Consider the following 14,448-nt stretch of genomic DNA (forward strand, 5'->3'; position numbering starts at 1 on the left):
TCTTGAGGTTATCTTGAGATGATTTCGGGGCTTTAGTGTCCCCGCGGCCCTGTCCTCGACCAGGCCTCCACCCCCAGGAAGCAGCCCGTGACAGCTGACTAACACGCAGGTACCTATTTTACTGCTAGGTAACAGGGGCATAGGGTGAAAGAAACTCTGCCCATTGTTTCTCGCAGGCGCCTGGGATCGAACCCAGGACCACAGAATCACAAGTCCAGCGTGCTGTCCGCTCGGCCGACCGGCTCCCTAGACTCAGTGCTGGGAATGCAAGGCTCAGTGATGAAGCATGTAAGGCTCGCTGTGTTGCATGGTTTACGGGCCAGTCTGGTTGTTGTTATTTTAGATTCAGCTACTTGGAACACAAAGTTCCAAGCAGCACGGGCTGTGGTGAGCCCATCTTACTCACCTGGCACAGATGTGCCGGGTTCGTCTGGGACTAACTATTCTATATATAATCCAGCACGAGTGACGTGGAAGAGACATCACAACAAGGAAGCTTCTTGCACTTCTCTTCTACACCACTATAACACCAGCGTGTCATGTCACTATGACACCTTGTTCTGCTGTTCTACGCTACTATAACATCAGGGAACACTTTGCCCTGCTGTTCTACACTATTATAATACCAGGGAATACTTTGCACTGCTGTTCTACATTATTAAAACACAAAGGAACACCTTGTACTACTGTTCTAAACAAACAAACAAAAAAATCGTGCACGAGTGTTTTATACAATCATAACACCAGAGAACATCTTACACTGCTGTTCTACACTTCTATAACACCAGAGAACATCTTACACTGCTGTTCTACACTTCTATAACACCAGAGAACATCTTACACTGCTGTTCTACACTTCTATAACACCAGAGAACATCTTACACTGCTGTTCTACATATCTATAACACCAGAGAACATCTTACACTGCTGTTCTACACTTCTATAACACCAGAGAACATCTTACACTGCTGTTCTACACTTCTATAACACCAGAGAACATCTTACACTGCTGTTCTACACTTCTATAACACCAGAGAACATCTTACACTGCTGTTCTACACTTCTATAACACCAGAGAACATCTTGTACCACAGTTGCACTACTACAGTTTTCAACAAAGTAGAACAAGAACAAGGATTATAACTAAAAACAACAACTATAGAAGACCAATGACAAAGAACACGGAGCCAAAATGCCACATCTAAAACCTATTAAGCTCGCCTTTTCATTTGTATTCAACGATTCATAACAACATAAAACGTGTCCTTAGAAAACTCACTTCCAATACGGCTTCAATAAGATCGTCGAAATGTTGCCCATTGAGTCGACCCAGATACCTTTGACAGTCGCGAGGGAGGGGGGGGGGAGGATGGGAGAGAAGGTGGATGGGAGAGGAGGAGGAGGATGGGAGAGGAGGAGGATGGGGGGGGGGGAGAAGGGAAGATGGGAGGGCGGTGTTAGGGGTTATATTATAAGGAACGGGATGTGAGGAAACATTCTCACCGCTCCTGTGCCGGGTAAGTCCACTACGGGCTCACCGTAGCTCGTGCTACTTGCCCCCGCTCCCGTGCCAGGTAAGTTACGGGCTCACCATAGCCCGTGCTACTTGGAACTTGTTCCGAGTAGTTGAATCTATAACAACAACAACAACGACAACGAGGAGATATTGTGTGGCATCTGTGCTGAGGGAATGTCTTGGAGGTCTCACGTCTGCATAATACATATGAATAAAGTGGATGGAAGGAAATAAAAGTCGAATACGGTAAGAGACGAAGGTAAAAGGATTATGAGAACATAGTTGTGTAAGGACGGGGTGGAGGGGGTGAGCAATACATTTTATATATGTCTATAAATGAAAATGGCTGTCTGTCCGAGGTTCGAGACCAGTTGCCTGAAGCAAGCTTCACCTATTTTTTTTCCAGTAATTGCTGTTGGGTACGTGCCTAACATGGGCGGATCGATATTGGTGTAAAAAAACCCACTGCCTTATGACACTATGCCTACGTCATCCCAACGAAGATCTTCCAATAATATATGACTCTGTTCTTAATTATTATTATTATTATTTGTCTATAGTATTAGAAACTATATGCATTGATTACAGCAACATTGAATACAATCTACTCATAATACTTACGCTTTAAACACCAAAACACAAAATTTAATGATCTGGTTTTCTTGATGAGTCTTTGATGACTCTTCCACCATCTGGAGAGATGGGGAGAGTCTGGGGAAAGGGGGAACGAGAGGCAGGAGGCTGGTGAGGGGGAAAGATGGAGGAGGGTGGGGAGAGGGGTGAGGAGGATCAAGAAGGGGCTAACAACATCAATGTCAACACTAACAACATCAATGTCAACACTAACAACATCAATGTCAACACTAACAACATCAATGTCAACACTAACAACATCAGTGTCAACACTAACAACGTCAATGTCAACACTAACAACATCAATGTCAACACTAACAACATCAATGTCAACACTAACAACATCAGTGTCAACACTAACAACGTCAATGTCAACACTAACAACATCAATGTCAACACTAACAACATCAGTGTCAACACTAACAACATCAATGTCAACACTAACAACATCAATGTCAACACTAACAACATCAGTGTCAACACTAACAACATCAATGTCAACACTAACAACATCAATGTCAACACTAACAACATCAATGTCAACACTAACAACATCAATGTCAACACTAACAACATCAATGTCAACACTAACAATATCAGTGTCAACACTAACAACGTCAATGACAACACTAACAACATCAATGTCAACACTAACAACATCAATGTCAACACTAACAACATCAATGTCAACACTAACAACATCAATGTCAACACTAACAACATCAGTGTCAACACTAACAACATCAATGTCAACACTAACAACATCAATGTCAACACTAACAACATCAATGTCAACACTAACAACATCAATGTCAACACTAACAATATCAGTGTCAACACTAACAACGTCAATGACAACACTAACAACATCAATGTCAACACTAAGAACATCAATGTCAACACTAACAACATCAATGTCAACACTAACAACATCAATGTCAACACTAACAACATCAATGTCAACACTAACAATATCAGTGTCAACACTAACAACATCAATGTCAACACTAACAACATCAATGTCAACACTAACAACATCAATGTCAACACTAACAATATCAGTGTCAACACTAACAACGTCAATGACAACACTAACAACATCAATGTCAACACTAAGAACATCAATGTCAACACTAAGAACATCAATGTCAACACTAACAACATCAATGTCAACACTAACAACATCAATGTCAACACTAACAACATCAGTGTCAACACTAACAACATCAATGTCAACACTAACAACATCAATGTCAACACTAACAACATCAATGTCAACACTAACAACATCAATGTCAACACTAACAACATCAATGTCAACACTAACAACATCAATGTCAACACTAACAACATCAATGTCAACACTAACAACCAAAGTAGCAAACTATAACACCGGCAATATCAACAAAATAAAACAGCCCAACGGTTTCTGCGCGCCATAACCTCCAAGGTCGTGGCAAAACCGGGTCACTTACGGCTCACAAGCCCCGCTGCTTGACCTTTGACCTGGAAGGCATTCACTGAATGCCATTAGGAAGGGAAGGTCACGTGACTTTAGTAAACCAGAAATTAAGTAATGACCGGACGACCTGACATTTCGTAACGTGCTAATGACCTAGTTTGATGGTCGCTCCTGACCACTCTATTTGACCCCGAATGACCCCGCTGAGGGAAGACACGTAGGGGAAAGAGAGGAGAGAACGGGGTGAGAGAATGGAGAAGGTAGAAAAGGAGTGAAGTGAGAATGAAGCGAAGAGAGAGGATTGGAATAAAGGGGATAAGAAAAATTAGGAATGTTGGCGATAGCGAGTGTGGGAAAGACAAATTAGAAAAAGTCTCTCATTCGTGCTTCAGCTCTCGGGTCCTGATTTCCAACTGCTGGTTGTCTAATGCAATAATTCTCGACTTAAATTTGTCCGATAATATCTACTTTTGATATTGTAGATGGAGTTAGCCTCCACAGCTCCTCCTCAAGTTCATTCCATTTTCTTACTAGACACGCTAAATATTTGATTGTGTGCACATCTTCATGGCTCACCAGCATCTTAAGCTTCCACCCATTACCCTCTTGTGCTGTTGGTATTCATGGTAAACATGTCCTCCTTTTTCACCTTGTCCAGCGCCTTAAATGTTATATTTATCTATTTTATCTCATTTTATCTGTGTTATGGTGATGCACATCAATGTCCGTCGTACCATCCCACCTGGTGCTGGGACGAGTCTCGTTGTGTACCTCTGTAACTTTCCAAGATTTCTTATTTGCTTTTTGAGGTTGAGCTCCTTGACGAAGCTGAGTGCTCTAGGACTGGTCTCACGTACGTGTGTACAACGTTATGAAAGCACCTAATTGAGGTTCCTGTATGATGGTATTTTGTTCGCTACTTTAGAACACACCGCTGACGTTATTATATGTTTATGTTGTTCAGGGGTAAGACTTTGTGTAATGTCTTCGCCTTGGTTGTTTAAATGAGATGGTTCCCCTTCTTTGTGTACCATATAAGTGCTCTAATGTTCGCTGTTCTCATTTTTATCACTTTACACTTACTGGTATTACAATCCAAAAGCCATTTCTGGAACCATCTTCACAGTTTGTCTAGCTGAATGGTTGGTGAATATAACTAGGGTGAGTAAAGTGTGATAGCTCACACACTGCGTGCCAGCATGTGCGTTCCTCCCACAGCGTGTCTGCACACAACCACGCTCCCATACCAAAAAGGACAAGATGTTGTTTGTTGTTCTAGATTCAGCTACTCGAAACAAATAATTCCAAGTAGCACGGGCTATGGTGAGCCCGGAGTGGACTTACTGGCACAGGAGCGGGGCTGTAACTTGAAGGACAGGACAGGTCGTATATGATTAATACCACTGTCAGATACATACAGTTAGGTGAGGTGTAATAGCTTAATAATCAACTTTATCACATTTTATATATATATATATATATATATATATATATATATATATATATATATATATATATATATATATATATATATATATATATATATATATATATATATATATATATATAACTGAAAACTCACACCCCAGAAGTGACTCGAACCCATACTCCCAGTAGCAAACGCAACTGGTATGTACAAGACGCCTTAATCCACTTGACCATCACGACCGGACATAATGAGGTGATAGCCGAGGCTATTTGAACCACCCCACCGCCGGCACTCGGATAGTAATCTTGGGCATAGCATTTTACCAAATCACCTCATTCTTTGGGGCACACGTGAGGAACACAAATGCGAACAAGTTTTCTTGTTCGCATTTGTGTTCCTCACGTGTGCCCCAAAGAATGAGGTGATTTGGTAAAATGCTATGCCCAAGATTACTATCCGAGTGCCGGCGGTGGGGTGGTTCAAATAGCCTCGGCTATCACCTCATTATGTCCGGTCGTGATGGTCAAGTGGATTAAGGCGTCTTGTACATACCAGTTGCGTTTGCTACTGGGAGTATGGGTTCGAGTCACTTCTGGGGTGTGAGTTTTCAGTTGCATATTGTCCTGGGGACCATTCAGGCTTGTTCGCATATATATATATATATATATATATATATATATATATATATATATATATATATATATATATATATATATATATATATATATATATATATATATATATATTATCCTTGTTACCATTTATAGCTCAGTTAATTTGTTTTTCCCAGGTTTGCTGTTATGTAGTTTTTCCTCTTTGAACGTTTGTTTAAGTTCATTTTTCCGCGAGTCATTTAGTTTTTATATTGCTAAATATCACTTGTAGCGTCTCAGTTGCTCTCTGTATAATAAATGGATTGTGCTAATGTTGTCTGGGTTCTCTTTCCCTTGCTTTTCTCTCCGAGAATTTTCTGACCTTCTGATATTACCCTCTCCGGAATGGCAACCTACCACCTCCCACTTTACTTCTCTTTCTACATCCTTCATTGTCATTACATATTCCAGGACAAAAACATAGGGGGTAATTATACTTTTTTTCCTTTCTCAGGTAGGGGTTCCAGGCCGGAGTTGCTAACTCGAGTGTTGACCTAAGGTAAGTAGTACCCATTGTTCGTATCATCTCGTCAAGGTCTCTCAACGCTACATGGGTATTTACCACTTACACATATGCTACTTTTTTTTTTTTGCAGAGATATTCTTGCGCGGGCCCTAAGCCTCTGGCTGGCCCACTAAGTGTTGCTTGTTCCTGTTTTACTTGGGCGGAGTACGAGTATTTATGACTCGTATGGTCGCTTCAGTAAGATTTTGCCATATGTGTTTAACAACTTGTTCTGCTCTGTCCACATATACTACTGATGTGTCTCTGCTCGTTTGTTCCTTTGACACCAAGTTATTTGTAATATGTACATGTACTATCATATCTGTCTGTGATTCTGAAAGTTGTCTCTTTTATCAGGATTTAACTTGAGATCTTCTTGTTCGTCTTTATAGCTTTACATTTAATATGGTTCAAGTTCAGAGCTCTGCTGTACAACTATCTAGAAGGCTTCTGACTCTCTTCTCAGTGTCCTGCAGGCACCCTCTTTTCTAATTTGTATGAATGATCGTCTTTCCTCTTTGAGGCCATTAACCTATATATATATTAGAAACAGAATGGTTGCTAGGGCCGAGTTTACCAGCGTCTCATGACAGCTACCTATTCCGATTTCTCCTCCCTCACTGTGGCCCTCTGTTTCCTCTCCGAAACGTACTCCGTCATCTATCTTATAGGTCACGTCCTTACACCCGTGACTGTCGTTTCGTAATGAGAGATGTTGCAGGCAGACCATATATATATATCTACATATATATATTATATATATATATATATATATATATATATATATATATATATATATATATATATATTATATATATATATATAAACTGAGAAGCACAATAGCGTGGGTAATATATATACTTCTGAAGGGAAAGCGACATGGGCTGGAGGAATAGGAGGCAATATCTCCCGGGACATTGTCACAGCAGGTAAAATACGCGCCTTAATCATCATTCACCTGTGACGAATAGGGAAGTTTAGCGTTCTGGGCGCAGTTTGCATGGCGCAATTAGAGTATATTATCCCAAACGCAGCCATTCACAGCTTTGTTATGTAAATGTTGGAGCGACCACAAGTACCACCGTGTCTTCGCCTTCCTGGCTGGATGTAAATAGGGGGGTGGTAGAGGGAAAATGAGAGGAGAGAGAGAGAGAGAGAGAGAGAGAGAGAGAGAGAGAGAGAGAGAGAGAGAGAGAGAGAGAGAGAGAGAGAGAGAGAGAGAGAGAGAGAGAGAGAGAGAGAGAGAGGGGAAGAATGTGGTGGGGTTGAGAGTGAGGGGAAAGTTGTTGTTGTTATAGATTCAGCTACTCGGAACAAGTTCCAAGTAGCACGGGTTATGGTGGGCCTGTAATTTACCTGGCACAGGAGCGGGGCAAGTAGCACGGGCTATGGTGAGCCCGTAGCGGACTTACGTGGCACTGGAGCGGTGCCCTGCTCTCTCAGTGAGGGGAGAGAACTGTTTTATAGGTTGAGCATGAGAGGGGTGAAGTGTTTTAAATGGGTGGAAGAGTGGTGGGATGGGTATTTTAAAGCTGATAAGTGTGTCTTTTAGTGAAAGTGGGAGTACAGTATGGTGTTTTCAAAGAAGAAAGTTTGAAATAGAGGTTGACACAATGAACTTATTGAGTGTTGTCATATCTGTTGTTAGTGTGGGTCACTTGATATGAGCATATTGTGTTCTTGGTGTTGTCTGAGACGTTGACAGTTTTGGTTATGAAGGTAGTGAACCCTCCTCTTAGCGGATAGTTTTTATTTTGTTATTATTATTATTTTCTACCACAGACGTGGCCACACATTTACAATGCTAACCAACATATATACATTTTCTTCTGTCCTCCATGGACAGGGTGAGAGATGTGTTAAACATATAGTTCAGGGGTTTATTGAACAATCAACCACAGAAGGTGATTCGGTACTTTTAACATGCTAAGCTAACCTACATACGTAAATACATAGATACACAGATTTACGTAGCGGATAGTACTGGAACTCTTACGTTTTGCTGGCATAGGCTTTTTGGGATCAAAGGTCTTGAAGTTTATTGACTATAATGCTGTCAGCGTGGGTTTGTCACGCAACTATGGCCTCGTCTGCTAGAGGTTGACAGCTGTGTTGTCAGCTTGACGGCACTAATCTCATTGTACTGAGGCTGTCAGTGGAATTGTCAGCATGGCTGGTATACTGATATTATGTTATTAAGGTTGTCAGTGGTGTTATTAGCGTGTTGTCACTGGTCGCATGACACTGAGGTTGACGTCACGGCGCAATTGTCAGCAGTTAACACCTGACAGCCTGACCCCAGGTTGTCGACGAAGGTTATATTAGCTTTATATCACTCTGGTGAGTTCCGGTTTGTTTACTGTCACACTGTTTACTGTCAGACTGTTTACTGTCACACTGTTTACTGACAGACTGTTTACTGTCACACTGTTTACTGACAGACTGTTTACTGTTACACTGTTTACTGACAGACTGTTTACTGTCACACTGTTTACTGACAGACTGTTTACTGTCACACTGTTTAGTGCAACATTGCGTTGCTAGTTACAGACCGTCCGAGAAGAGCCAAAGAATCTTATTAGCAGCAAAATGTTTATAAAATGCCAGTGTGGGCCACTAGTGCTCCCTCCCCCCTCATCCCCACCCCACACTTCTACCCCTCACTTCTCACCCCTCACCCCTCCCCTAACCTCACCCCTCCCCTTACCCCACCCCTCACTTCTACCCCTCACTTCTCACCCCTCACTCCTCACCCATCATTAACCTGTAAGAGAACAGAGGGAGAGGAGTAAAAATGAGAAGGATGAATGGAGAGGAGAGAGGAATAATTACTCTGGGCGGGTAGAGAGGACAGGCGTGAGCCCGTCTCGGGATAGGTGGGATACTCGGGGCTAGGTGTAATGGGTCGCCAGGAACAGATCACTTGACACTGGAGGTCACTGTAGATGTAATCAACACGGTTGTTAATTTATGTAACAAATTACTGGGTAACATAATGGACGTGGGATCGATGGAGTGTTTCAAGCGCAGGTTAGACATATGAAGGAATTTGGGTGGATATAAAGGGGAGCTGTAAGTGCCAATATTGGCCTTCGGTAGTATTCTTTACTCTTACAACACACAAATAAATAAATAAATAAATGTTTATTCAAGTAAGGTACATACATACAAGAGATCTTACAAAAACTGATAGATTTATAGATAGAGCTAGTACATGCAATGCCTAAAGCCACTATTACGCAAAGCGTTTCGGGCAGAAATGAGCACGGAATCACGAAAAAATGAAGAACACGGATAACTACGGGACTAAAGAAGGTTATCGGCAAAAAGTAAACTATGTATGAATGAATGAATTAAAGCTCAGAAAATGTATCTTAATTAAGAAATTATCATACGAGCAAAACGTGTTAGATAAGAAGTAAGGAAAAATATGTTATGACGTGCGTATAGCAGGGAACGGCAGAGCAAGTCTTAGAGGATGCTCTAAGACTGATCTGCCATAAGTTAGGGAGAATTCTGGGTCATTGAAATGTGAAGCAGGCCAAGTAGCTCATGGAAATGTCAGCACTGTGGAGAAATGCCCGACAGACCACTGGAACATTATCTAACACAGTGCACAGTTACAAACCCAATAATATTTCAGCTAAGATTCATCAGAGCAAAAGTTGTTCAACAAAGTGGGCATAATCTTGTTGAAGAGAAGATACGAGTCATAAATACTCATACTCGTCTAAGTAAATCAGAAACAAGAAGGAAGTAACACTTAGCAGGCCAGCGCAGGATTATCCATGAAAAAAAAACAGGGATCAAACAAAGTATTTGCTAGGGAGGAAAGATGAGCTGTGCCTAGCATATTTGATGAATAATTTGAATTCAGCAAAATCCTGCAATCGTGGAGAGTTGACAATGTGGTACTAATTTTTAAGAAAGGTAATAGAATACTTTCAATTAACAATGGATTAAATAAATCATTGACGTCTTTTCATGGAAAATTACTGGAATTGAAAGTTGCAAATGAGTTTCGTAAATATTCTGTAAAATATAAATTAAATATATCACATCATGGCTTTACTAATTGTCATTCTATTTTCAGCTGAATACTTAGACAGGTTTCAGTGGAAACTAAATTTAGCTGAAGACAAAAATAGCTTCAGGATATATTTCATAGATTTAAAATATATGGAAAATTAAATTATCAGATGTAGTTTAATGTTCATAAATGTGGGGGTTCTTGGCATAGGAAATAATAATATATTTCCTAGAGATCAGCTTAATAGTATTGAAAACAAAGCAAATTAGGATCCTGGGATTAACATTTAGGAGTGTCAGCACCATGAGCGCCTGACAGCTGGGTAGACAGCGCTTCGGATTCGAAGTCCTGAGGTTCTGGGTTCGATTCCAGGTGGAGGCGGAGACAAATGGGCAAAATGTTTCTTTCACCCTGATGCCCCCCTGTTACCTAGCAGTAAATAGGTACCTGGGAGTTAGACAGCTGCTACAGGCTTGTTCCTGAGGGGGGGGGGGGGGTTGTAACAAAAAGCAGGCCTGGTCGAAGACCGGGCCGCGGGGAGGTTAAGCCCCGAAATCATCTCAAGATAACCATACCCTGAAGAATGGACAAATTCTCTTCAGCGTGGCGGAGATGGATGACAACATTTACCCCAGGAAATACAAGCCTATCTTAGAGGACAGATCTAAGAAGCCTAATTTACATTCTCTAGGACGATAAAGAGTATGGTATGACAGGACTGAAGTATTCAGATGGAGGAAAAGGTGTGGTAAGTAGGTGTAACTAAGGCCCCGGAAATATCAGCTCAAAACAGGACACGAAACGTTTCAACGAATACAAATGGGATAAACTTAGATTTAAAAAGAACTGGATAAAAACCGATTTGGAAATAGCGTTAAGAATTTATGGAGCAGGTTGCCGGGCATTATAACTGACACACACACATATATATATATATATATATATATATATATATATATATATATATATATATATATATATATATATATATATATATATAATATATATATATATATATATATATATATATATATATATATATATATATATATATATATATAATATATATATATATATATATATATATATATATATATATGTGTGTGTGTGTGTGTGTGTGTGTGTGTGTGTGTGTGTGTGTGTGTGTGTGTGTGTGTGTGTGTGTGTGTGTGTGTGTGTTTGATCGTAAGGTAAGATAATTATCAAGATAAAGCACTAAGCCAGTATGACTATATACAACGTAGAAGGGATATAAGGACAAGTCTCTGGGATAAGACGAAAGGAAGGAATGGTGCCCAGCCTCTGGAACCGTCGGGGATCGAACGCCGACCTGCAAGAAGCGAGGTCGTCGCTGTATCGACCAATCGAAGTGGTTGAGTGTAAACAAGAGATACCATGCATGGCCAATAGACTTCTTCAGCATTTTCCTATAATCTTATGTTCCTGTGAGAGAAAAGTAGTGTGGATGGAGAGAGGGAGAAGTGAGTGAGAGCGTAGGAGAGAATTTATGAAAAGTAGATATTGAAAAGGAGAGAGGGAGTTGTGAGTGAGAGGGAGGGAGGGAGGTGTGAGTGAGAGAGAGAGAGAAGTGTGAGTGAGAGAGAGAGAGAGAGGTGTGATTGAGAGGGAGGTGTGAGTGAGAGAGAGAGAGAGAGAGAGAGAGAGAGAGAGAGAGAGAGAGAGAGAGAGAGAGAGAGAGAGAGAGAGAGAGAGAGAGAGAGAGAGAGAGAGGTGTGAGTGAGAGAGAGGGAGGGAGGGAGGTGTTAGTGAGAGAGAAGGTGGAGGAAGGAGTCATAGGTAGAGACAGCATGAATGAGAGAGATGGAATATAGAATAAGATATAAAACAGAAGGAAAGTTTGAGCTAATAGGAGAAAGGAAGGAAGAAGTGAGAAATTAGAAGACAAAAGTCAATGTGTAGAGGGAAACCAAAAAAAAGTAAATAAGAAAGCAGAGATGAAGGCAAATTGCAAAGCAGAAAGGGAGTTAGATAACCAAGCAGAACAAAATCAGAAGATAAGGAGCAGAGAAGGGAGGGAGAAATGAGAGGAGAGTGGCAGATAGAAAACCTCGAGCTAAACATGACCCCGGGCGCCGCGGAGTCAACTGCTCCATAAATCATTAATGTTGGGCACTGTTCCAGTGTTGTGAAGGGCTCCCAGTGTTGTCACCATTTATTAACACGGCAGATAGCTCGCTGGCATCAAACCATTGCCCAATTAGTTCAACGATAAATGCAGGAAAATTAATTGAAGCGAAAATCGAAAATGCAATTCCCACTCATCATGGATAGCACAGATTAATAAAATATCCACAACATGGCTTTACAATGAGCCAATCATGTTTGACAAATTTACGCTCGTCCTTTTCAAACATAGTTAAAGCCATAGACACAGCAAAGATTGGTACACTTAACCAGTCCCTACGGGCTCACCATAGCCCATGCTACCTGGAACTGTTGTTCCAGGTAGCGAATCTTTAACAACAACAACAAATGGTGCACAGTCAGTACCGAGTACTGTACTCGGTACCGTCTCTGTGTACCGAGACTGTAGTAAGGTTTTTGACATTGATTCCCACGAGGTTAAGGAGTTTAATGAACATGGTATCCACGAGGACCACTTAAAGCTGGAAGAAATCATGGTCGTCATGCAGGAAAGAATCAACAAATATATTACATGATGTAAATTCATAGTGAGTATTCGCAAGTGGAGTACCGCAGGGCTCCGTCCTGGCACCTTTTGTGTACTCCAAGCAATGTATTAATGGGGTTGTTCTCTCATGTTCCGGGATCTCAAATATATGTAAAACACCGGTATTTGAGGGAACAACATCATCAGTAAATTTGCAAATGATTCTAAAATTGTTTTGGTAATAATGTCAGATGAAGATTCAGACAATCGGTGTGAAGTTCTAAATAGATTTACGGAATTAATTGAAAATTGTCTATTCATTTCATTGCTCAGGCAGGGATCTAAGCCAGGAAAAAACACCGAGGTACAAGTTATCATATAAGCAATATCGTCTTTGTTAATTTCAAATTTTGAGAAAAATCTTAGAGTCAAGGTTAATTAGGATATAATACCAAGAATATAAATATGCATCAGTGTTCGAATTACTATTAAGAGGATATTAGGATTGAAATGTAGAAGCATTAATAATAAATATTATAATGTTATCCTTCAACTTTGTCGTGCCTTTGGGTAATGCAAGGGCATGACAAAGGGTGAAAACATTTCACCCTTTTGTTATGAATGGGTGAAAACATTTCTGGAAAGTGTACCGGGAATAATACTTTATTAATCTCAGGAAGTCAGTCAGTGAGGCGGGTGTTAGATAGATGTCAGTCAGTCATGTGGGTGTCATTCATTGAGTAGGGTGGGTGTCAGTGAGGTAGGCGGCAGTCAGTGAGTGAGATGGATGTCAATCAGAAAAGTACATATTGCAGTTAGTCAGGCGGGTATCAGTCAGTCAGACCGGTGGGTGTCAGTCAGTCTGATGGGTGTCAGTCAATGGGATGGGCGTCAGTCAGTCAGTGAGATGGTTGCCAGTCAGTGAGGGAGGTGGTTGCCAGTCAGTGAGGGAGGTGGTTGCCAGTCAATGAGGGAGGTGGGTGTGAGTTAGTCAATGAGGTGTCAGTTGGTCAATTGTCAGTCAGTCAATGTTATCAGCGAGTCACTGAGGTGGGTGTGAGTCAGTCAATGAAGTGATGTGAGTCAGTCAATGAGGTGGGTGTGAGTCAGTCAATGAGGTGGGTGTGAGTCAGTCAATGAGGTGGGTGTGAGTCAGTCAATGAGGTGGGTGTGAGTCAGTCAATGAGGTGGGTGTGAGTCAGTCAATGAGGTGGTTGTGAGTCAGTAAAGAGGTTGTCAGTCAGTGGCCATCTTTGCGCCTCCCTTCCCCTTGCTCCCAGTCAATTACTTCTGGAAACGGTGATATACGTTAATTTCCATTCCATTGCCCTTGGCGGGAAGGGAAGACCCCGCGGAGTGATCAGGTAAACTGTTGGTGACTCTCCTGTCGCCCAACGAAGTCAAAACTTGCAAAGCTTGAACTTGTTCACAACCATCCTTGTAAACGAGGGAGAGAGAGAGATATACCGTGTGATTGGGCTGCGGTAATGACTCCAGACTCATGGTTGGGCTCACTCCTCATCTCCCACACTCACTCCTTCCTCTACGTCCTGGCAAAAAGAAATTGAAACTGAATGAGGAGGCTGTG

At 41.3% G+C, this 14,448-nt stretch overlaps 1 protein-coding gene across 1 annotated transcript; it reads right to left on the minus strand.

Moving 5' to 3' along the window:
* Positions 1-2,120: 2,120 nt before the first annotated feature.
* Positions 2,121-6,086, minus strand: LOC138367951 (zonadhesin-like). Its single transcript, XM_069330234.1, has 2 exons — positions 6,051-6,086; positions 2,121-3,533 (listed from the first exon to the last, which is right to left on the minus strand). The coding sequence occupies exons 1-2, from the start codon at positions 6,084-6,086 to the stop codon at positions 2,121-2,123; spliced, it is 1,449 nt and encodes a 482-aa protein (XP_069186335.1).
* Positions 6,087-14,448: the final 8,362 nt, after the last annotated feature.

The sequence above is a fragment of the Procambarus clarkii genome, chromosome 24 (genome assembly GCF_040958095.1).
Source record: "Procambarus clarkii isolate CNS0578487 chromosome 24, FALCON_Pclarkii_2.0, whole genome shotgun sequence".
In the NCBI taxonomy this organism is placed as follows: Eukaryota; Metazoa; Arthropoda; class Malacostraca; order Decapoda; family Cambaridae; genus Procambarus; species Procambarus clarkii.

Bases quoted from the DNA above. Each gene is read 5' to 3' on its own strand.
- LOC138367951 (XM_069330234.1), bottom strand. From the start codon at position 6,086: ATGAAGGATGTAGAAAGAGAAGTAAAGTGGGAGGTG. The intron at 3,534-6,050 runs GTAGGTTGCCAT...CCGGTGTTATAG, and splicing joins GAGAAGTAAAGTGGGAGGTG to TTTGCTACTTTGGTTGTTAG.